Source organism: Anthonomus grandis, chromosome 19, assembly GCF_022605725.1.
Source record: "Anthonomus grandis grandis chromosome 19, icAntGran1.3, whole genome shotgun sequence".
Taxonomy (NCBI): domain Eukaryota; kingdom Metazoa; phylum Arthropoda; class Insecta; order Coleoptera; family Curculionidae; genus Anthonomus; species Anthonomus grandis.
Genome location: NC_065564.1, coordinates 3,414,247 through 3,438,354, shown reverse-complemented (window position 1 = coordinate 3,438,354; position 24,108 = coordinate 3,414,247). Strand labels below are relative to the sequence as shown.

The window sequence follows — 24,108 nt, the reverse complement described above, 5'->3', positions numbered from 1 at the left end:
AGTAGAAGAGGAAGAATTTGACGTGGCGTTTAAATGCCGATGCCCCGAGTCGAAAGTCACAACAAAACGGCAAGGTTATGTCGATTTTTCATTTAAAACTGAATACGCAAGCTTTTCGTTCATAATGCGAGCAGTTATTAAATAAATATAAACGTCCTAAGAGTGCCTCAAAATGAGCAAAAACAAACCGAACCCGTGGAATAAAAATAAACAGCCCCAAAACCCGCCCAAAAAGCGCCAACAAACGGGAAATGGTGACGTCTCGGGTAGGTCAAAGTTCCAAGAGGCCCAAATAAAGCTTCAGAGTGCCGTGGAGAAGCACCTTAAAGAGTACGAGTCTTCTTCTGAAGAAGAGGAGGAGAGCCTGGACATAAACTTGCTAGGTAAGCACTGGTCTTTAAAATTGTAAAGCCTGGAATTTAAATTTTTCATCCTTCAGATAACATATTAAAGCAGTATAAAGCTACAGGGGGCACCAAAGATGGTACCATTAAAACAGAGACTTTTATTCAAGAAACTTTCCTATCTGGGGCAAACACTTGTCTCATATGTATTTCCAGGGTGAAAAGGGATGACAAGGTAAGAAGGCACTTAGGGGCTCACTTGTGAGTTCCTATTAGGTTTATTCCTAATAACACAGAAACATGCCAGAGATATTTTATACATACTTTTATAATATATAACACATAACAAAAATTACACCTATCTTACTTATTATATACTTACTATATATATATATATATATATATATATATATATATATATATATTTTAACTTAGAACTAGAGGTATAAGAAAGTGTTACTTACCTGCAGAAGCAATAGACGCATTTTAAGCCCTTATAACTACAAACACTAATTTGATTCACAAACACAGAAATTGAAGGACAAAAAATACACCCTTGAAACCTAAAATATTAAACCATAGTAAAAGTATTAGAACACGTTTGCACTACGTTGTCGCGTCACACTAACAAAAACCCAAAAGCGGCCGTTAAACTGGCAAAAACGACAAAAAACGCCGCCTACAAATTTTTTAGAACCCCTAGTTTTTTTATGATAAACTTTATATTTAAACTACAAAAATCAGCAGACAACCCACTAGTATTTTTTTTTAGCAACCACTAGTTTCTTCCTTCCTACGCTTTGAATTAGCTTAGAATGTATGATGATGACCTACTAGTAACTTTTTTACAAACCCCTAGTTTGTTTATTTATCCACAGTTCACATTTAAAGTACGAAATCCGCCTAGTTATATCTATCTAAAGAAATCAGCAGTTCATATCTCTATACATTTTTACATTCAAAGTATGATGAGCCACTGGTAATTTTTACAAGACCCTAGTTTATTTATTCAAACACTTTCACATTTCAAGTAGGAAATCTTCCTAGTTACGATTTTTCCTGTTCTTTTTTTTAAATATACCTCAAAAGCCTTTCATGTCAAACATTTAGATTTCTTATTTTATGACAGCTAAAACTTTCACCACAAATGGTACTTAAATGGTTCTGGTTCTGGCATGTCCTGTGTTATCTGGAATAGTGGGGATCAATATAGAAGTAGTAGTAGTTAATAGCCCAAGCTAAAAATGATTTTCCATCCAGATATGGAACTGCAAAAGTTGCTATGGGGCCTTTCACCTGGACTGCATTCAACGCTGGTCCAAAGACACGGTAATGCAACAGAAACAACGCATCCAAGACGAGGTGGCCCCTAATAAGGGACACCAGCTCTCCTGGTGTTGCCCCAAATGCCGCACCGAATACCCTTCCGACAATTACCCCGCGAGGTATCTCTGTTTTTGCGAAAAACGCGAGAATCCCGTTTACCAGCCGTTCGTGGTGCCGCATTCTTGCGGCGAAATATGCCGTAAGGATTTGGCACCCCCTTGCGGTCATAAATGTTTGCTTTTATGTCATCCGGGGCCGTGTCCGCCCTGTCCGGTGACGGTACGGGTGACATGCCACTGTGGCACCCAAGAACCCTCCATAAGACGATGCTCCAATAAGGGGTGGTCCTGCCAGAATATTTGCGGGAGAAAGTTATCGTGCGAAAAGCACTCTTGCAGGCACACGTGCCATCCGGGGGAATGTCCACCATGCGAGAAGAAGAGCGTGCAAAAGTGCATGTGCGGAGGCCAACAGAAATTGCGTGAATGCGCCGATCCGATTTGGCAATGCGATAAGGTCTGCAACAAACCGTTGGATTGCGGGAAGCACCGGTGCCAAGACGTGTGCCACGCAGGCGTATGCGATTCTTGTCCCCTCACCAAAACCAGATACTGCCCCTGCGGCAAGTCGTCGTATCTGCTTCCCTGTACCAAGGATACGCCGACTTGCGGAAGCACCTGTGACAAATTATTGGAGTGCGGAGTGCACACCTGTAGCTATCGGTGCCACAAGGACAAATGCGGACTGGTAAGTCTTTTGACTCTGTGTGTGAAAGATTTAAAAAAATAATTTCTCCTTAGTGTTTGGAAATCGTAACGAAATCCTGCAGATGCACATTACACACCAAAGAACTCCAATGTTGCAAAACGTATTTTTGCGAGACTAAGTGCAAGAAGATGAGGGACTGCGGCAAACATCCTTGCAACAGAAAAGTAAGCATATGGCAAACTTCTTCTTATGTAAACTGATAAAACTTTCTACACAGTGTTGCGACGGCAACTGTCCACCATGCGAAAAACTGTGCAGCAACACTCTACAGTGCGGCAACCACAAATGCCAATCGGTCTGTCACAGAGGGCCCTGCTACCCCTGCCAGCAAACCAAAGAGCTTTCTTGCCGCTGCGGTTTCACTAAAATCACGGTGGTTTGCGGCAGAAAACTGAAGGTCAAACCCCCAAAGTGTCAACAGCCCTGTTTGTAAGTGTTTAGCGAGGCGAGGCGAGGCAACGCACACTTGTTTGTCTGATTTAATGCCTAGCCTCTCTTTTTCTGACCCATTAGGATCCCTCCGGATTGCCATCACGAGCAACGCGTCAAACACCGCTGTCACTTCAACGAGTGTCCACCCTGCAAACAGGTGTGCGACAAGAAACAGATGAAGTGCGACCACCGTTGTCCTGCGCCCTGTCACTCCTTCGTCCTGGTCAAGATCGAGGAGAAGGCCAGCATGCCTTGGGAAAGATCCACTCAAGTTCAGAGGCAAAATTTGCCGTGTCCCGAGTGTGTCGTACCTGTGCCGGTAACTTGTCTGGGTAAGTACTGAGATTAATTCAAAATGGTGGACAAGCCTCAATTGGTGACTTAGGTGGCCATGAGACTGCCAACTATCCGTGCCACTTGACCAAACCATCAAGCTGCGGTCGTGCGTGCGGACGTCAATTGCCGTGCACGAATCACGCGTGCACACTGGAATGTCACACCGTTATTGGTGCCGGGGACGATATACACGGTGGGACAAACTGTGAGGCTTGTCACCATCCTTGCGTCAAACCCAGACCAGAAGGGTGCAACCATAGATGCCCCTTGCCCTGCCATTCCGGCGCTTGTCCACCCTGTAAGCAGATGATCAAGATCACGTGCCACTGTGGACTGTCGCAGCCGTATTTCCGATGCGCGGACTGGTTGCAAGTGGACAAGAGAGAGGAGCTAAAGAGTTGCGGAAATCAGTGTCCCAAAAATGTGAGTTTTCCATTATTTGAGGGAATTTATTGACTTTTTCTGTGGTTTTCAGTATGATTGCGGACACCGCTGCAAGTCCAACTGCCACTCGGGAGAGTGTCCCAAAGAGGTGTGTAAGAAGAAGGTCAAAGTCACGTGCAAATGCAAGCGGATCAAAAAGGAGTTTCAATGCGATACGGTGAGGAATAATGGGGCATTGGTCAAGTGTGACGAGGTTTGTCTTGAAAAACAAGCCGAGGAACTGAAAAGGAGAGAGAAAGAAGAACAAATCCGGCTGCAACAAGAAGAAATGAAGAACCAGAAAGACCTAGAGGAGTATCAGAAGAAATTTAGTAAAAAAAGTAGGAAGTTTCGCAAAAACGACCAGGGGGAGCAAGAAGAGACGAGTTTCTTGAAGAAGCACTTGGTGCTGCTGATGGGGACCTTGTTGGTAGCGGTCACGTCACTGGTGGCCTACCAGACATTTGTAAATTAAGTTTATTGTGGTGTATTCAATTATATGGAGTTTTATTAATAAAATTTAGTTTTATGTTTAGTTGCTTGTTTTATTTATTCATACAGTGACATTCGATTTCAATGAGGCCTCCAAATATCAAAAGGCGAAGGAGCAAAATGGCGGCACACAGAGGTAGGCCGTAGGCGATCTGATTTTGCCATGCTTTTAATAAATTTGATAAGAATGATAGAGCTGCCAATGGTTATAAGTGTTCAAGGTTCTTTCACGGTATTTGATATACAGGGTGGTATCCTTGGTGCCGGAGCTTCGAGGCAACGCTCGAACGTGGCAAAATAATTTATTTATTCGACCTTCATGTGCGAACAGCTGAGATCAACACGAAAACGAATGGGTTTTAGGTTAAGTCACTTAAAAGTGGTTATTGTAAAGACTCGTTAGAGCAACTGGGGGTGTTATGACCTTAAACAGTTGATTTTTTAAGTGGTGCCTCTCGAAAAATTCCACCCGATCCTCGGTAACACTTCTGGCAAATTCTTATCGCCCCCCCGATAATTAATTTACACAGTCGGGTCCTACTTGAAAACACATTTAAAATGCCGATAAGATAATTCATCCCAATCAACATAAAGAGAGGTCAAATTGGAATTTCAAAAAATAAATGTTTTAGTAGCACAATGGGTGGATTATCGTTGACTCCCGGCACGGAGCTCACCGAATTACAATTCGATGGGGTAAGTAATCATATTTTTTTTTAAAAAAAAACGTCATTTCACCATCGCAATCTCCGTAGTTTTGGGACTGGTTCGTAGCAATAACGGACCCGAGGATCCACTGGCAGAACCAGCCGACTTACCTCATATCACAAGCGTCTTACCTACTGGGCGGATTCGCCACCCTTATCCACGGTAAATCAACCTTTTCACCTGCCAATTAAAAAATATACAGGGTGGTTTTTTTAGCGTTCGTAAGAGGCGGAAGATTGCCATGGCTCTGGCTAGGAATTATGTTGCACGGGATGTTCGTGGAAGTCATTTGTTACATTTCCCCTGATGTGGATAACTTCTGGCACTCGCAGACTCCTATTATGTTCTTTGGCAGAAGGTTTCCCTTGCATATCATTCTTTTATGTAAGTATCTCTGGTTCAATTGGGTGTTCAAGCCTCTATGGAGGGCAGTAGAAGGAATGCAAGTCCGGAAGCGGCTTCAAGTCGATAAAAATTATCGGAGACATTTTGTTAACAAGTCTCATTAACAAGTTTCTTCCGCACACTTTGTCAATCCAACCAACAGCTATCGAGTTATTTGGATAAAAGCGCGTTCTAATCCTCTTTCCCATGTCTTTTCTTGTTTTCGAGCTCTTCCTTCCTGCCTATACATACAAAAAATCTTTAACCAGAGCCTGAATTTTCAGATTGCGTCTTCATCTACCAAGCCTCCGTGGCCGCAGCTAAACTACGCCTTCCCAAATGGTCAGAACCGTTCGCCGTCGGTTTGCTCGTGGTCCTGATCGATCTTCCATACGACATCGTCAGCGTCAAATTCGTGCACTGGTTCTGGCACGACACCGATCCAAATGTCTACGATCGGCACTACTGGGTGCCCTGGAACTCGTACTACTTCCACGCCACCTTCGCTGCCAGTTTCACCTTTTGGTTTCACTTTTTGAAGGAAAAATGCTGCGCGACTAGCTCAGGAAAATGGTTCAGCTCCAAGAACTGCATCATGGAACTGGTGACCACGATTGTGGCGGCAATCTTGGGGCCTATAGGGGGTGTGTTGTTGTTCGTGCCCCTCTACCATCCCTTGCACGACGTATTTAAGATTCATTCCGAGGTCACTTTCTTCATTTTGGCGACGGTCTTTTTGGTGCTGGCCTGGATGGGGGATAGAAGCCAGAAAAGTGACGATTTTTCCAAGGCACACCGCATCAGGACGCACTGGAGCACCCTGGTGCTGCTGTTCACCCTCGCGGTACATTACGCGGTGTTCTGGATCATCACGGTGTTTTTTAATCCAGAAAATGAAGTTTCTACAGGGATCAGGGAACAGATTGGACCGTGTGACGAGTACGTGGATATGCAAACAGCTTCTGGCATGGTAAGGCTCGAGTTTATACTTAGTGACATTGCCAATCGCTGGTTTTTTAAAGGTCTTGCAAAAACGGAAGTACTTGTGCCTCACGGACTACGACGAGAAGTACTTTGACTTCCATTGCCTGCCCAATGGGAAGCCCCCTTCCCAGTTCGCCCAGTGGTACACCTCTTGCGGCACCCCTTTCGAAAATAGGGCCGAATACATCGCGGTCATATCGATTATAACCTTCTTGGGATTGATGGTGTTTTATAATTTGCATTTCCGATCGTTCGGGGACGAGGTGTTCGCTTTTAAGGATGTGAAGGTGCAGGGCGAGGGCAAGAGGGCGGCCAAGGCTAAGAAGAAGTTGTAATTTGTGTTGTAAAGAGTTTTAATAAAATATGATCAAAAAAAATTGTTAGTCTAATATATAGTTAGTTGGGTTAGTTATTCTGGACAATTCTTCCAGTTAATTAAAACCTGACAATAATGAACCCAGAGCGAGCAGACATTCTATTTCTACCCGTCATTTGTAAATCTAAAAAGTTAATTTATTTAAGTTGTTCTGGCGTCGTGGATTCTTATCGGGACGATCTTTGCTGATGCCAAATTAAATTAGAGGCATCAACATGCAGATTTAATTGAAACACACGTTTCAGTTTAACGACATATGGACATACCGTCGTAAAGACCTCGGAGAACACCATTAGTCACGTTTGAAGGTATTTCTTTTGAGGGTAGCCGCCCTACGAGGGGTGGCGGACCACCCTTTTAGACTTGGGCCGCATGAAAAGAAAAATCCATAAATATGTAATTTTACACCTCACGTTAACGCGAAGACACACGCGAAGCGTTAAATTTTCGGCACTTCCGCCCTCGTGGAATTCCGGGGTCGAAAAAAAAAACATTCGAAGATAAGATCGAGATATAAATCATGGGTTCGCGCTATTTAGATGTTCATTAGCGAGCCGGAGATTTCCAGGTAGATTGGGTGACGATACGCGTCGCGACGCCCGATACGCCCCATGAATCGCCTCGGTTGGCAGGCCACATTAAGCGACGCTCGCCCAAGTAATTTTAGACTGGGAACGATTTTTTATTTTCGAAAATGTTATCCTTAAAAATTAAAAGGACTCTTGAGATACCTGTAAAAAAGTCTGTCGACTAAGGTAAATTTGTCAAGAGCTCTTGCTCAAGATATCTCGAGAAATAATCAATTTATGACAAAAATGCTTAGAATCATTTCGATACAGAAGAATTGTGTCTTCAAGTTTGCTTCTATTTTTTCCTGGGACTAATAGAAACTGAGATTTCTGCAAAAGTAGGAGTCAGTTGGCCCAAGAGAAGTTCGATAAGTGCTCTTGCCCAAGATATCTCGATAAATAATAAATTTACGAGCAAAATGCTTGGAATCACTGCGATGTAGAAGAATTGTGTCTTCAAGTTTGCTTCTAAAGGTTTTTTTCCTGGAACTAATAGAAACTGAGATATCTCTTAAAGTAGGAGTCGGCTGACCCAAGAGAAGTTCGTCAAGTGCTCTTGCCCAAGATATCTCAATAAATAATCAATTTACTAGAAAAATGCTCAGAATCATTTCGATACAGAAGAATTGTGTCTTCAAGTTTGCTTCTATCGAACTTCTTTCTGGGACTAATAGAAACTGAGATGTCTGCAAAAGTAGGAGCCAGCTGGCCCAAGAGAACTTCGTCAGGTGCCTCTGCCCAAGATATCTCAATAAATAATCAATTTACGAGAAAAATGCTTGGAATCATTTTGATGCCGAAGAATTGTGTCTTCAAGTTTGCTTCCATTGATTTTTTCCTAGGACTAATAGAAACTGAGATTTCTGCAAAAGTAGGAGTCAGTTGGCCCAAGAGAAGTTCGACAAGTGCTCTTGCCCAAGATATCTCGATAAATAATCAATTTACGAGAAAAATGCTTGGGATCATTGCGATGCAGAAGTCTTCAAGTTTGCTTCTATTGATTTTTTTCTGAGACTAATAGAAACAGAGATTTCTGCTACTGTAGGAGTCAGCTGGCCGAAGAGAAGTTCATCAAGTGCTCTTGCTCGAGATCCCTCGTTCGTTCAACAAATTCGTTGCCGTAGAGTCTTAACTTATAAGGTAGAGCCACCCTTGTTTGATGATTTTCCAAATTTGTGAAAAGTGAAACCAGTTTATTCCATTACACCTTCTGTGAGCATCAAAACAATGCCTCGCCTCCCCCACAATAATTGCGATCCCCTCATCACGCTTCACCGTCACTAATTAACCGGAGAAACGCAAAAGAAAAATCACTCCCGAACCAATCGGGATCCGGAGGCGGTTTCACTCCTTCACCTCCGATTGCGATTGGCGGTCCTCCGAGCCGGGTCTGAGTCTCGCGGGGGGTCACCCCCGGCCCGAATTCAGTCTTTCATTCCCGTTCGATTCGTAGTGAGTGTCGGAGCAGCGACTGATTCAACAGGTGGTGGTGATTTCATTTATAAAACCCGATTATATACAATCAAAATTGTCGTGATTCAAAACGAAAAAAATGTTGTCGCGTAATACGAGCGTCGCGACGGACGTGGCGCCCTCGACGTCTTCGACGGCGGCGCCCCCCCCGGTCGGACACACCTTGGACAAAAGTGAGATCAACGAAGCGGTCACCAAGGTGCTGCAAGGGTACGATTGGACCTTGGTCCCCATTGCTTCCAAGTAAGTTTGAGATACAGTTTTAGTTGGATGGGATATAGAGGCCTCCTACCCTCGTCTCCAATTTTTTTTTCGTAATTTTTATCATAATATGTCAAGGCGCCTTCCCAACAATCGAGTATCACGAAAGAAATGGGAAAAAAAAAATGAAAATTTTGGGGTCAAAAGTTGAAGGGGTATGCCCATGAATTTTTCAGAAAAACAGGTTTTTATTTTTTTCTAAAAAAACCATTAGTCTGACAAAAAAGTGTTTTAAACAAATGTTGTCGGCATTAAAAAGAACTACACCTGGGTATAAAAATACTGGTCGTACCATTCATACACCCCAAGAAAATCAGGAAAAACCTCTAATCAAAAAGAATCCATTTTCTCCATTTCTATAGAAGAAATTGAACTTTTTCTTTTGCCACTAGAAGCCTTGTCTTAAGACAAATTTAAAAGTATTCTATACGTTTTTTTCAAAAACCATTCCTAAAGAAGTTATTGGCATTTTTTGATTTTTAACCAACATTGAGCAGAAAATTTAAAAGAATTTAAAAAATTATCCGAATTCAAAAATCTTTTTTTTTGCGTACTAAGCACTAAAAAATGACGAAAAAAGTCTTATTGCAAAAATCTGTATTTACTATAGGAAAAGCAGGAAAAATGTTTGCGGCCATTGTCTAATATGAAATTTTCAAAAATTACCTCTTAAAATTTTTTTTTCGGAAAATTTTCTTCACAATATGTCAAAACACCTACATAACTATCGATTATCGCAAAAAAAGAGCCAAAAGAATTTTCAAGATTTTTGGGTCGAATATCGAAGGGGTATGCCCATGAATTTTTAAGAGGAACAGGTTTTTATTTTTTTCCAAAAAAACCATAAGTCTGACAAAAAATCGTTTTAAACAAAAGTTGTTGACATTAAAAAGAAGTACACCTGGTTATAAAAATATTGGTCGTACCTTCCATACAGCCCAAGAAAATCGGGAAAAACCTCTTATTGAAAAAAATCCATTTTCTCCATTTCTATGGACAAAATTGAACTTTTTCCTTCGCCACTGGAATGCTTGTCTTAAGGAAAATTTAAAAGTACTCTATACTTTTTTTTTTTAAACCACCAAAGAAGAAGTTATTGGCATTTTTTGATGTTTGACCAAAACTGAACGGAAAATTTGAGAATTTTTTAAAAATTGTCCGAATTCAAAAATTTTTTGTTTCACGTATTAAGCGCTAAAAGGAGACAAAAAAAGTCTAATTACGAAAATCTCTATTTCCCATAGGAAATGTAGGAAAAATGTTTGCGACTATTTTCCCATAAGAAACTATGTATTCAAGAATTTGCAAAAATTATCTCTTAAAAATTTTTTTTTGGAAAATTTTCTTCATAAAATGTCAAAACACCTGCATAACTATCGATTATCGCAAAAAAAGAGCCAAAAGAATTTTCAAGATTTTTGGGTCGAAAATCGAAGGGGTATGCCCATGAATTTTTAAGAGAAACAGGTTTTTATTTTTTTCCAAAAAAACCATAAGTCTGACAAAAAATTGTTTTAAACAAAAGTTGTTGACATTAAAAAGAACTACACCTGGTTATAAAAATATTGGTCGTGCCTCCCATACAGCCCAAGAAAATCGAGAAAAACCTCTTATCAAAAAAAATCGATTTTCTCCACTTCTATGGTAAAAATTGAACTTTTTCCTTCACCACTGGACGCCTTGTGTTAACGCAAATTTAAAAGTATTCTATACTTTTTTTTCAAAAACCGCCAAAGAAGAAGTTATTGGCAATTTTTAATTTTTGACCAAAACTGACAGGAAAATTTGAGATTTTTTGAAAAATTGTCCGAATTCAAAAATCATTTGTTTCACGTATTAAGCACTAAAAGAAGACGAAAAAAGTTTAATTACGAAAATCTCTATTTCCCATAGGAAATGCAAGAAAATGTTTGAGGCCATTCTCCCATAAGAACTTATGGATTAAAGTAATCGATCCAGCCTCCGAATGAGTATTTGCAGCCATCAAAAGCTTTTTTTCTGAAAAAATTTCCAGTGGGTACCTGCACCATTTGTGAACCCAATAGGCTAAATCTCGACACTCTCCTATTTGCTTTTCTCAAGCCCAAATTACGTTTTAGTGTATCTAGTCGCTTGATAGGTAGGTTCCGGTTAACACCTCTAAGTTATCAAAAGCACCATAAAACTGCTGGGAATCTAAATAATCAGAATATGGCGGGAAAATAACGCTGACAAAAGAGTCTTAGGCGGGCGGGTGCCGCAATCAAAACAACCAGAAATAAATTATAGTAAATCATCACGAAAGCGAGGGCACGCGCTCAATAAAATCCCAGATCAGCGATCTTTGTTTTGGCTATATATGAGAAGTCTTCCTTTGTAGTGGCCTCCTTGTTGACACGATTTGGATCTATGGGATTTTATTCTGGGTACTAATAATGATACACTTGTCGCCTTCGAGGTATCTCCGAAAGCGTTCTTTGATCAACGTCATCCACTAATTACAAAACCGAAATTCCTGCGATCGTTTCACACTTCAGCCACTCTCAATGCTCGAAGATCATAAAACGAAAATGTAACAAAGCGTGGAATCGTTAAAACGCTCGAAGATAAAACAAACCGCCGGTTAAGGGTAATTAACAGGAGCACCTTAATTAGTTAAAATTTTGTTCTCTTGTACTATTTAAAAATGCGCGCACACACATACACACACATAGACGCTAAATGGTTAATGGATTTTACGTTTTTCAGGGCAGCTTCGGACAAGCGGAAGCTTCACGTGAAGCGTCCGATGAACGCGTTCATGGTGTGGGCGCAGGCGGCCAGGAGGAAGTTGGCCGATCAGTATCCCCAACTTCATAACGCAGAGCTATCCAAGACTCTTGGCAAATTATGGAGGTGAGTGATTTAGGGTAAAATTTCACCCACTGCATGGATACTTGCCTATTACAGGAAATTCTTTTAAGATCTTTTGACCAATTTTGCCTTACAAGTTGATATTGACGTGAAAAAAAAATTATTTGGTCCCTTTAGACCATTGATTTGTCTGTATTTCCTTTGGATCGACTGGAAAGTATGAACAACTGTACAGATGTTGACAATTTTTCCAGCATTTGCAAATCACTGGCAGGTCCTCAAAGGTCTTTCACCAATTTTGTCTTACAAGTTGATAGTGACGTGTAAAAAAATTATTTCGTCCCATTGGACTATTGATTTGTCTACATTTCCTTTGAACCGACTGGACAGTATGAACCTAGTGCACAGATTATAATAATTTTTCCACCATTTGCAGATCACGGGCAGAATATTAAGCATCTTTCACTAATTTTGCCTTAAAAACGTGTGAAAAAATTATTTGGTCCCTTTAGACCATTGATTTGTGTGTATTTCTTTTAGATCGACTGTACAGTATGAACCACTGTACAAATTTTAAAAATTTTTTCATCATTTGCAAATTACAGACAGGTCTTCAAAGGTCTTTCACCAATTTTGCCTTACAAGCTAATAATCACGTGTAAAAAAATTATTTAGTTCCTTTAGACCATTGATTTGTCTACATTTCCTTTGGATCGACTGTACAGTATGAATCACTTTACAGATTTTGACAATTTTTTCATCATTTGCACATCACTGGCAGCTCCTCAAAGGTCTTTCACCAATAATGCCTTACAAGCTGATAGTGACGGGTAAAAAAATTATTTAGTTCCTTTAGACCATTGATTTGTCTACATTTCCATTGGACCGACTGGACAGTATGAACCCAATGCACAGATTATGATAATTTTTCCACCATTTGCAGTTCACAGGCAGAATTTCAAGGATCTTTAACTAATTTTGCCTTACAAGTTAATAGTCACGTATAAAAAAAATAATTGGTCCCTTGACCATTGATTTATCTACATTTCCTTTGGATCGACTGTACAGTATGAACCAATGTACAGATTTTGACAATTTTTTCATCATTTGCAAACTTCAGGCAGATCTTCAACTAATATTGTTGTTACAAGTTGATAATGACGTGTAAAAAAAATAATTAGTAGATATTTGGTCCACATCTAAAATGGGCTAATCATATCCATATGCTGGATATAAAATAAACAAAATTACGATCATGCATTAGTATAATTAAAGAATTTAAAAAGTATTTTGATATTCCATTTCTTAAGCAACTGTACACTTCCTTAATTCAGCCACCTTTAACCATGGGATCCTCATCTGGGGAGGAACTCTAAGAACGCATATTAGACCACTAGAAATTATGCAAATGTGGATATTAAGAATAATTCTACATAAAGATTGATATTATTTAAAGACAAAACTTTAAAAAAGGGATAATTGGACATTCTCGAAATTTTATGGATAATATTATAGAGATAAATAATTAATTAATTAATATCTCTTTTAGGGAATGAGATCCCCGGATATTTCTACTAAAAACCTAAAATATGACTCTTAAGGCAAACTCTGACGTAATATTTTTATGCAATCCAATTTAAACTATATACATGTTAAACTTTTAAATGTATATTTTATTAAGTAAGTAGTAAGTTACCACCTTAAAATGGAAAGAAAGAAAAATAAAATGCAAGTACTCACTCTGTCAATATTTGTCATGATAGATAAAAAATTATTTGGTCCCATTGGGCCATTGATTCGTCTATATTTCCTTTGGACCTACTGGATAGTATGAACCACTGCACAGATTTTAATAATTTTTTCACTATACGCAGATCACAGCCAGATCTTCAAACATGTTTAACTATTTTTGCCTTACAAATTGATAAAGACTATTGTCAGTAAGAAATTGTAAAAAATTATTTTATCCATTGGACCATAGATTTGTCTTTGACCTCAATGGACAGTATGAACCACCGCATAGATTTTGATGAATTTTTCACCATTTACAGATCACAGGCACATCTTCAAATATCATTAATCAGTTTTGACTTACAAGTTGGTAGTGACGTGTAAAAAAAAATATTTCGTCCCATTGGGCCATTGCTTTGTCTACATTTCCTTTAGACCGACTGGACAGTATGAACCACTGTACAGATTTTGATAATTTTTCCACCATTTGCAAATCACTGACGGATCTTCCAAGACCTTAAACCAATTTTGTCTTAAAAGTTGATAGTGACTTGTAAAAAAAATTATTTGGTGTCAGTGGGCTATTGATTTGTCCACATTTCCTTTCGACCGACTGGGCAGTGTGAATCACTGCACAGATTTTGATGAATTTTTCACCATTTGCAACAGACAGGCAGATCTTCAGAGATCTTCACCTAATTTTACCTTAGAAGTTGATTGTGATGCGTAAAAAAATTATTTTGTGCCCTTGGGCCATTGCTTGTCCACATTTCAGATCCCATTGGACCGACTGTATATTATGAACCAATGCACAGATTTTCATGAATTTTTCATCATTTGCAGAAGGTCTTTAACCAACTTTGAAGAACTGCAAATAGTGCATACTTTTCCTGTGTTAAAAATGTCGATCTTGGGCTACCGGGATCTTGAATGGTGTTAAAGGAATTCCTCCTACGCCACTGCCGAGATTCAATTTTCAATCAGATAAGAACTAGCTCGCATAAGCATTCGTAATTCATAAGCTCGCCTGCGTAATTAAAAAGTAATGTGCCCCACTTAACCGTAGAAAAAAAAAAACGCTGAAAGATGAAATAAACGCTAAACGATCGGAGATAATTGTCGCAAAACAACTTCGGATGACAAATCGTTTTCATCTGACTGCACCGGGCTGTAATTTCATACATCCCACGCCTCCGTAACTCATTATTAATTAGAAAATGGTCTTGTCCATAACCGAAACTGGATAAACTTTTACATTAAAATTTAATAATAAGCCAAAGAGGAAAAAAGCGTGTCCACCCGCGAGGAGATAGGCGACGGGGGGTCGCACATCAAAGGCGCCGCCGCCGTGGCGCACGCCGCCGATGGTCCGATACCGGCCCCTCATTACGGCCCATTAGAAACCATGACTTTTGCATGAGACCCATGGGAATTTTTCGTTATCTATGTGGGTCCACCGTAGGAAGCAGGATGGTGGAATTGGCATTTTTCTTGTAAAAAAATCCTAAAAATACGTGCCGGACAAAAATAAAATTTGTTGGCATCGGGCTGGATATTCGTAAAGGCCATTTGAATACGCGGCGACCATGACGGTTTAGCATTATAATTAATGTCAGTTGGCAATTCTAATTGCAACTTTAAGCTACGTACGGAGGTTTTTTTTCTAATTTGTTATGACTTGCCGACAGGCAGATACGGATCTGGAATGGCGATCCTTATCGTGATTTATCCGGGGAGCAAAGCGGTGCGAAGATGAGGAAAAAAAAAATTATCTCCCCCCCTCGATTGAGTGTATAAGAATTTCCACGCTCGCAACCCCTTATTTATTTTGTAATTTCCGAAATTGATAAGTTTTCGAACCAGCTGTGTATACTTTGGGGTCCCGTACGAGATTAACCCACTTCCTATTCGCCGTTAAGATCGCGTTTCTACAAAGTAAATTATTTTTTTGATCAAGAAAAATTATTAATTTATTTTTAGTATTGTTAAGAAATCCGCTGCTCCTCGTTCGAGATACGGAGGTCGAGGAGGTCATGCAGATGCGCCCTTATCGAGGTTCGATGATCGGTTGTTTGAGTTACATTGTAACGCAATGTTGCCATTTATATTTTTTTTTTAGTTCTAGAAAATTTCACTTTTTTTTATCATATTTCTAGCGAAAACAGGAAACTAAGGTAAAGAATTTACAAAGTCTAGGCAATCAGGGTCTCACATCAAGTCTTTCAGGGTGAACTTACTTCAATTGGAACAAGCGAGTATAATTTCGTTGACAGTGACTTGAGTATGTGTAGTAAAAAATTTCAAAAACTTTTCGAATCAGCGACATACATTGTTGAATCGATTGATAACGTGCTGAATGTTCTTCGACAAACAGAACATCAGGACAACTATGCTGGAAATCCCAAAGAGTACTATAAGCGAACGATCTACATTCTATGCTTAGACAATTATTAGACATTCTATTCTTGGTTGAATTGTATAAGACCATCTCTGTTTTCAAGGAGTATGGCCAAATGAATTTACTGAAACTGCTGAAAAATCAAAATCCGATTTTAAAATGTGGAATCCTGTTAAATATAACTTCCTTTCAGGAAGCAATCAAAAACCCTTCTTGATCGGTGTGATGTGCAGTTTTACAAACACTAGTGCCGGTCACAGTAGTTTTAGGTGAATGGTCATTTTTAATTTTACGGAGATTGAAGACGTATTTGCGTAACAAGACTGGAGAAGAACAACCCAATGAGTTAGCGTTACTCGATATTCAGTAATGTGATATTCCAGTAACAAGTGAACAAATACTGGATATTCTTGTGAAAAAGAACACTTGACATTACTTTGTAAATGCTGCTCAACTGCTTTTATTAACTATACATTTTCTATCATCATTGCTTGACGACAGGTTTATCCAGATGATCTTTGAATTGTATTGTGGCTATTGAATTAATGTAAGTTTCTATCTTGATTTTGAAGTAGCAAGTAGTCCACATAAAGTTTTAAAATAGGCAACACATATACTTTTCTCTGAGTTACTGTAAATATAATAAGGTAAAATATGAGCAACCCAAATACCCTATAGTTTATTAGAATGTTTTAACTCCTCATATTTTACCTTTTTGTTTACCATCCACTGAAACTTGTGCTCCGCGATACAAAATGGTCTTTCGTGAGGAGATAATTTTTTTCTCTACCATTCTCTGTTATTCTTTAACTGTCAACCGTTAGTCGTCATGGGCTGACATAAGTCACTTTTCAAAGAAGAAAACCGTTAAAAAGTAACCTTGTCCGTTTTATTTTTTAAATTATACATCAAGCGTCAGTTGCCATGACATGACAGCTGACATACGTCACTTTTTGACGAACTAAAAAAAAAACGTTGAAAACCCTCTTGTCGTCGTTAAATATTTAATTCAACATTGCGTTGCACGTTATCGCGAAACAAATAAAACGGCGAGCCGTCGGATATGAGATCCACATTATGAAAATAAACAGGAAATTATTAAAATAATAATAAATTTCGTGATAACCTAAGCCATGGGGAGTTTACTTAATTGCCGCAATTTTTTTTTTAATAATTTATTTCGGCTTTATCTCAATCAGTGTAATTAATAAAATTCGAATGAATTAGTGTGATGCCACCACCCAACCCAACCCAACCCAACAAAATATTCAACAGCAAATGGGGAGGTATCTTCGATGTACTGGTCTCCCAAATCACCTGATTTGGTCCCCATTGAACCAGTTTGAAGAACCGTTATAATATAAATAAAAAATCATGCAATCCAATACACACTGCTTCCGTATTATTTGTGGTGTGGTTTATCACCAATTTTCGCAAACAAATAACGTGTATATGGCTCATATAAAATTTGCGGTTTTAGCAGAAAAAAATTATTTATTATCTGAACGTGATGAGTCAGGGCAGTATGTAACTGCACCGTCGCGAATACCGATAAGAAAGCAACCGTTTTAGTGATTCATTGCATCGGTGAATAATGTAGATTTCGTCTGTTTCAGGGTCCTCAGCGAAAACGACAAGAAACCCTTCATCGAGGAGGCGGAACGCTTGAGGGTGATCCACAAACGCGAGCACCCCGACTACAAATATCAACCGCGAAGACGGAAACCGAACAAGAACAACGAACAGCACCTACAGCACCCGGGCCAGAACGTCTCCTTTTCTCGCATGAAACAAGAAGACTCCCCATGTAGCCCCCGGAGTTCCACCAGCCCCTCGACCTGCTCCTCGCAACCCAACAGCCCCCAAATCAACTCGCATAATCTACTAAAACCTTGCGACGCCAATGGCATCGATTTAGACAACTACCACAGATTACCAGAACTGGATGGAGGTTATGGCATATACACTGCAGAGGACGCTATCGACAGCAGCGACCTGGACCAATACCTCCCTGGGGAGAGCCAGTACAGCACCTACCAAGCATACCAAAAGCATTTGCAAGAAGAGGAGGGCAACAATAATTACAAGCCTAAGAGGCCTTGCTTGGAGGGCGCCTCAGAGACTACTGCGACCTTTGATGACCAGGCTGCCTTCAGTAGATACCACGAATTGCAAAGCAGCAACGTGAAGCACGAGAAGTACCAGCAGACGCCATACAATTATCAGATGAGCCCTTACTATAATGGCAGCCAGTACGTCAGCTCTTACCAGTACGTACAGCAGAGGCCTCTATTTACTGCTGGCGGATCTACGGGAGGCAGCTTTGGTACTGTGGAGCCTCCTGCCACTGCAGCCGATTGGACTTCCCACTACAATATGTGATCTTATGTCGTTAAGAACTGTAGCAGACGCCATTCAACCAGTGCCTTAACGTGTTTTTTATTATTAATAATCACACACAAGTGACCTTTGTCAAGAGAAGAAAATGAGAGTTGCGGTCCAAAGAGGGCTTGCTCCAGATCTTGGTGCTGCTGGTTGGACTAATATGGTTTCTTTGATAAAGAGATCCGGTCTCAGGCGGTTTCAAACTTGAATCTGTACATAGGAATCTCATATTATTACACCTTTATCTATTTTTTTGAGTTTTTGTATAGAGTTTAAGATGAAAAGACTTTAATTTTAAGGGTGGGGCGCTGTTCTAAGTGCCCTTAGCCATATTTTTTATATATATTAATATTATTATTATTCTCGAGTTGTTAAGAGTGTTTTTTTTTTAATTAAATAAAATATTTTTTTTAAACTTTAGTTTGTTTTTGTTCCCGCTAAAGGTCAACTTGTTTTTTCTCCAGAATTCCTTTATAAATAGACACAGTCTCTGACGTACGTTCCTCGCCAGATAATCATTTTATAATTCCTGATAAACGCATATCAAATGTATAATAATCATAAATTTTGCAGCAACTAAGTTCTTAATGGTTTCCTTGCTCCCTGACCCTAAAACTGCATTCATAACACTTTATCGCCCCAGCATTTTTTAAGAATGTATTTATACCGGATGAGATATTGGGTTACACCCTGTATAGGGGTCAAAGATTAAATAAACAATATATTAAATGCAAATCCGAAAGTCAAAGGGACTTGAATCCAGTCTTTAGGGGGGCCTCAAAAAACAGAGAAAACACACCCTGTATGTGGTGCGATAATTATTGTTAAATAAACATGGGAAGTACGTACATCCTCGCGTAAATCTTAAGCAAACATATTCCTACATGTAATAGATTAGGCCCTAAATCAAATATCAAAGGGGGAACTTCACAAGTCACAAGTTTTCCTGTTATTTTGTTTGGGTACTTAAAACTCGTAAATCTCGAAAAGGGTCGACTTTTTACGAGGCCCTTAATAAAATAATATAATTTAAAACCAATTTTTGTTTTATTACCCTTTACGGGCCGCCGATTGACGTAAGCAATAACAAACCCGAAGTGGGTAGGATAAACAAGGACGAACGTGCGTGGCACACTTTCAAAAGAAAACGGCCAGACGTAAACACAAATAAATAATTGAAAAAAATAAATTATTTATATAAATTATTATCTCGTGGTTCGAGGGATTTGACCACCGGTGAGAGGAGAGACAGAACCGAGTGCGGAGTGACTCGCCAAAAATGCGCCGAAAGTTCAAGTGCGTGGGTTAAGGGGTTTTATATGAATTCATTAATTGGGTGCTGGTACTGCTGAAATCGAAAAATCTTCAACCTTAATCTTTTCCCTAAATCAAAAAATTTATTTTTTAGTCAAAAAAATATGAAGAAAAGAAGGTATCCCGAAAAATGAAAAATCCCAAACTTTGGAGGTCGATATCTCGTAGGTCGTATCGCAATGTCGTAGCCCATATATTAGCTGAGATCTGGCATATTTGTGGCCCATTTTTGGGCTCAAAAACGAGGTCCAAAAAGTGACTTTTTTCGAATTTTCAAAGTGCTCCATTCCGTTAGTTTTGCTCGAATCCCGTTATAACCCGGGTTTTCGTGATGTAGGTGATGGGAACAAGCCGCTGGTATAGTTAGTTCACATTCGAAAAAAATCAATTTTTGATGAAAAAATTCGATACGGGGGGTATACCCGAAAAATGAAAAATCCACAAGTTTGGAGGTCGATATCTCGGCTCCCATTTGCACTATTGGAAAAATTCCAACGGTTTTGACTTAGTTTCGTCCTTCTGAATCCAATGAGACCATCCGCAATGTCGTAGCCCATATATTAGATGAGATCTGGCATTTTTGTGGCCCATTTTTGGGCTCAAAAACGAGGTCCAAAAAGTGACTTTTTCCTAATTTTCAAAGTGCTCCCATTTCGTTAGTTTTGCTCGAATCTTGTTATAACCCGGGTTTTCGTGATGTAGGTGATGGGAACAAGCCGCTGGTATAGTTAGTTCACATTCGAAAAAAATCAATTTTTGATGAAAAAATTCGATACGGGGGGGTATACCCGAAAAATGAAAAATCCACAAGTTTGGAGGTCAATATCTCGGCTCCCATTGGCACTATTCGGAAAATTCCAACGGTTTTGACTTAGTTTCGTCCTTCTGAATCCAATGAGACCATCCGCAATGTCGTAGCCCATATATTAGCTGAGATCTCGCATTTTTGTGGCCCATTTTTGGGCTCAAAAACGAGGTCCAAAAAGTGACTTTTTCCTAATTTTCAAAGTGCTCCCATTTCGTTAGTTTTGCTCGAATCCCGTTATAACCCGGTGTTTTCGTGATGTAGGTGATGGGAACAAGCCGCTGGTATAGTTAGTTCGAATTCGAAAAAAATCAATTTTTGATGAAAAAATTCGATACGGGGGGGTATACCTGAAAAATGAAAAATCCAAAAGTTTGGAGGTCGATATCTCGGTTCCCATTTGCACTATTCGGAAAATTCCAACGGTTTTGACTTAGTTTCGTCATTCAGAATCCAATGAGACCATCCGCAATGTCGTAGCCGTTATACTAGCTGAGATCTCGCATTTTTGTGGCCCAGTTTTGGGCTCAAAAACGAGGTCCAAAAAGTGACTTTTTTCAAATTTTCAAAGTGCTCCATTCCGTTAGTTTTGCTCGAATCCCGTTATAACCCGGGTTTTCGTGATGTAGGTGATGGGAACAAGCCGCTGGTATAGTTAGTTCACATTCGAAAAAAATCAATTTTTGATGAAAAAATTCGATACGGGGGGGTATACCTGAAAAATGAAAAATCCAAAAGTTTGGAGGTCGATATCTCGGTTGCCATTTGCACTATTCGGAAAATTCCAACGGTTTTGACTTAGTTTCGTCATTCAGAATCCAATGAGACCATCCGCAATGTCGTAGCCGTTATACTAGCTGAGATCTCGCATTTTTGTGGCCCAGTTTTGGGCTCAAAAACGAGGTCCAAAAAGTGACTTTTTTCAAATTTTCAAAGTGCTCCATTCCGTTAGTTTTGCTCGAATCCCGTTATAACCCGGGTTTTCGTGATGTAGGTGATGGGAACAAGCCGCTGGTATAGTTAGTTCACATTCGAAAAAAATCGATTTTTGATGAAAAAATTCGATACGGGGGGTATACCCGAAAAATGAAAAATCCACAAGTTTGGAGGTCGATATCTCGGCTCCCATTTGCACTATTTGGAAAATTCCAACGGTTTTGACTTAGTTTCGTCCTTCAGAATCCAATGAGACCATCCGCAATGTCGTAGCCCATATATTAGCTGAGATCTCGCATTTTTGTGGCCCATTTTTGGGCTCAAAAACGAGGTCCAAAAAGTGACTTTTTCCTAATTTTCAAAGTGCTCCCATTTCGTTAGTTTTGCTCGAATCCCGTTATAACCCGGTGTTTTCGTGATGTAGGTGATGGGAACAAGCCGCTGGTATAGTTAGTTCGAATTCGAAAAAAATCAATTTTTGATGAAAAAATTCGATACGGGGGGGTATACCTGAAAAATGGAAAATCCAAAAGTTTGGAGGTCCATATCTCGGTTCCTATTTGCACTATTCGGAAAATTCCAACGGTTTTGACTTAGTTTCGTCCTTCTGAATCTAATGAGACCATCCGCAATGTCGTAGCCCATATATTAGCTGAGATCTCGCATTTTTGTGGCCCATTTTTGGGCTCAAAAACGAGGTCCAAAAAGTGACTTTTTCCTAATTTTCAAAGTGCTCCCATTTCGTTAGTTTTGCTCGAATCCCGTTATAACCCGGTGTTTTCGTGATGTAGGTGATGGGAACAAGCCGCTGGTATAGTTAGTTCGAATTCGAAAAAAATCAATTTTTGATGAAAAAATTCGATACGGGGGGGTATACCTGAAAAATGAAAAATCCAAAAGTATGGAGGTCGATATCTCGGTTCCCATTTGCACTATTCGGAAAATTCCAACGGTTTTGACTTAGTTTCGTCATTCAGAATCCAATGAGACCATCCGCAATGTCGTAGCCGTTATACTAGCTGAGATCTCGCATTTTTGTGGCCCAGTTTTGGGCTCAAAAACGAGGTCCAAAAAGTGACTTTTTTCAAATTTTCAAAGTGCTCCATTCCGTTAGTTTTGCTCGAATCCCGTTATAACCCGGGTTTTCGTGATGTAGGTGATGGGAACAAGCCGCTGCTATAGTTAGTTCACATTCGAAAAAAATCAATTTTTGATGAAAAAATTCGATACGGGGGGGTATACCTGAAAAATGAAAAATCCAAAAGTTTGGAGGTCGATATCTCGGTTGCCATTTGCACTATTCGGAAAATTCCAACGGTTTTGACTTAGTTTCGTCATTCAGAATCCAATGAGACCATCCGCAATGTCGTAGCCGTTATACTAGTTGAGATCTCGCATTTTTGTGGCCCAGTTTTGGGCTCAAAAACGAGGTCCAAAAAGTGACTTTTTCCTAATTTTCAAAGTGCTCCCATTTCGTTAGTTTTGCTCGAATCCCGTTATAACCCGGGTTTTCGTGATGTAGGTGATGGGAACAAGCCGCTGGTATAGTTAGTTCACATTCGAAAAAAATCAATTTTTGATGAAAAAATTCGATACGGGGGGGGTATACCCGAAAAATGAAAAATCCACAAGTTTGGAGGTCAATATCTCGGCTCCCATTGGCACTATTCGGAAAATTCCAACGGTTTTGACTTAGTTTCGTCCTTCTGAATCCAATGAGACCATCCGCAATGTCGTAGCCCATATATTAGCTGAGATCTCGCATTTTTGTGGCCCATTTTTGGGCTCAAAAACGAGGTCCAAAAAGTGACTTTTTCCTAATTTTCAAAGTGCTCCCATTTCGTTAGTTTTGCTCGAATCCCGTTATAACCCGGTGTTTTCGTGATGTAGGTGATGGGAACAAGCCGCTGGTATAGTTAGTTCGAATTCGAAAAAAATCAATTTTTGATGAAAAAATTCGATACGGGGGGGTATACCTGAAAAATGAAAAATCCAAAAGTTTGGAGGTCGATATCTCGGTTCCCATTTGCACTATTCGGAAAATTCCAACGGTTTTGACTTAGTTTCGTCATTCAGAATCCAATGAGACCATCCGCAATGTCGTAGCCGTTATACTAGCTGAGATCTCGCATTTTTGTGGCCCAGTTTTGGGCTCAAAAACGAGGTCCAAAAAGTGACTTTTTCCGAATTTTCAAAGTTCTCCCATTTCGTTAGTTTTGCTCGAATCCCGTTATAACCCGGTGTTTTCGTGATGTAAAAGATGGGAACAAGCCGCTGGTATAGTTAGTTCGAATTCGAAAAAAATCAATTTTGATGAAAAAATTCGATACGGGGGGGTATACCCGAAAAATGAAAAATCCACAAGTTTGGAGGTCGATATCTCGGCTCCCATTTGCACTATTGGGAAAATTCCAACGGTTTTGACTTAGTTTCGTCATTCGGAATCCAATGAGACCATCCGCAATGTCGTAGCCCTTGTACTAGCTGAGATCTCGCATTTTTGTGGCCCATTTTTGGGCTCAAAAACGAGGTCCAAAAAGTGACTTTTTTCGAATTTTCAAAGTGCTCCTATTCCGTTAGTTTTGCTCGAATCCCGTCATAACCCGGTGTTTTCGTGATGTAGGTGATGGGAACAAGCCGCTGGTATAGTTAGTTCACATTCGAAAAAAATCAATTTTTGATGAAAAAATTCGATACGGGGGGGTATACCCGAAAAATGAAAAATCCACAAGTTTGGAGGTCGATATCTCGGTTCCCATTTGCACTATTCGGAAAATTCCAACGGTTTTGACTTAGTTTCGTCATTCAGAATCCAATGAGCCCATCCGCAA

At 39.7% G+C, this 24,108-nt stretch overlaps 3 protein-coding genes across 3 annotated transcripts; all 3 read left to right on the top strand.

Annotated features, from left to right (window-relative positions):
* The first annotated feature begins 31 nt into the window (after positions 1–31).
* LOC126747360 (NF-X1-type zinc finger protein NFXL1) lies at positions 32–4,164 on the top strand. The gene is made up of 8 exons (XM_050455938.1): positions 32–383; positions 440–579; positions 1,605–2,417; positions 2,471–2,602; positions 2,656–2,867; positions 2,952–3,202; positions 3,256–3,629; positions 3,682–4,164. Exons 1-8 carry the CDS (start codon positions 173–175, stop codon positions 4,102–4,104), a joined length of 2,556 nt encoding a protein of 851 aa, XP_050311895.1. The 5' UTR covers positions 32–172; the 3' UTR covers positions 4,105–4,164.
* Positions 4,165–4,520: 356 nt separating this feature from the next.
* LOC126747554 (uncharacterized) lies at positions 4,521–6,584 on the top strand. The gene is made up of 5 exons (XM_050456276.1): positions 4,521–4,817; positions 4,877–4,991; positions 5,046–5,213; positions 5,498–6,183; positions 6,236–6,584. Exons 1-5 carry the CDS (start codon positions 4,761–4,763, stop codon positions 6,530–6,532), a joined length of 1,323 nt encoding a protein of 440 aa, XP_050312233.1. The 5' UTR covers positions 4,521–4,760; the 3' UTR covers positions 6,533–6,584.
* Positions 6,585–8,548: 1,964 nt separating this feature from the next.
* Positions 8,549–18,637, top strand: LOC126747282 (transcription factor SOX-9-like). The gene is made up of 3 exons (XM_050455812.1): positions 8,549–8,858; positions 11,604–11,750; positions 17,454–18,637. The coding sequence occupies exons 1-3, from the start codon at positions 8,695–8,697 to the stop codon at positions 18,217–18,219; spliced, it is 1,077 nt and encodes a 358-aa protein (XP_050311769.1). The 5' UTR covers positions 8,549–8,694; the 3' UTR covers positions 18,220–18,637.
* Positions 18,638–24,108: the final 5,471 nt, after the last annotated feature.

Excerpts from the sequence above, each read along its gene's own strand:
- LOC126747554 (XM_050456276.1), top strand. The coding sequence starts at position 4,761 with ATGGGTGGATTATCGTTGACTCCCGGCACGGAGCTCACCGAATTACAA. Across the intron at positions 4,818-4,876 it reads CCGAATTACAATTCGATGGG|TTTTGGGACTGGTTCGTAGC; the intron begins GTAAGTAATCAT and ends CAATCTCCGTAG. Across the intron at positions 5,214-5,497 it reads CTTGCATATCATTCTTTTAT|ATTGCGTCTTCATCTACCAA; the intron begins GTAAGTATCTCT and ends CTGAATTTTCAG.
- LOC126747360 (XM_050455938.1), top strand. The coding sequence starts at position 173 with ATGAGCAAAAACAAACCGAACCCGTGGAATAAAAATAAACAGCCCCAA. Across the intron at positions 2,868-2,951 it reads AAGTGTCAACAGCCCTGTTT|GATCCCTCCGGATTGCCATC; the intron begins GTAAGTGTTTAG and ends CTGACCCATTAG. Across the intron at positions 3,203-3,255 it reads TGTGCCGGTAACTTGTCTGG|GTGGCCATGAGACTGCCAAC; the intron begins GTAAGTACTGAG and ends TTGGTGACTTAG.
- LOC126747282 (XM_050455812.1), top strand. The coding sequence starts at position 8,695 with ATGTTGTCGCGTAATACGAGCGTCGCGACGGACGTGGCGCCCTCGACG. Across the intron at positions 8,859-11,603 it reads TTGGTCCCCATTGCTTCCAA|GGCAGCTTCGGACAAGCGGA; the intron begins GTAAGTTTGAGA and ends TACGTTTTTCAG. Across the intron at positions 11,751-17,453 it reads ACTCTTGGCAAATTATGGAG|GGTCCTCAGCGAAAACGACA; the intron begins GTGAGTGATTTA and ends CGTCTGTTTCAG.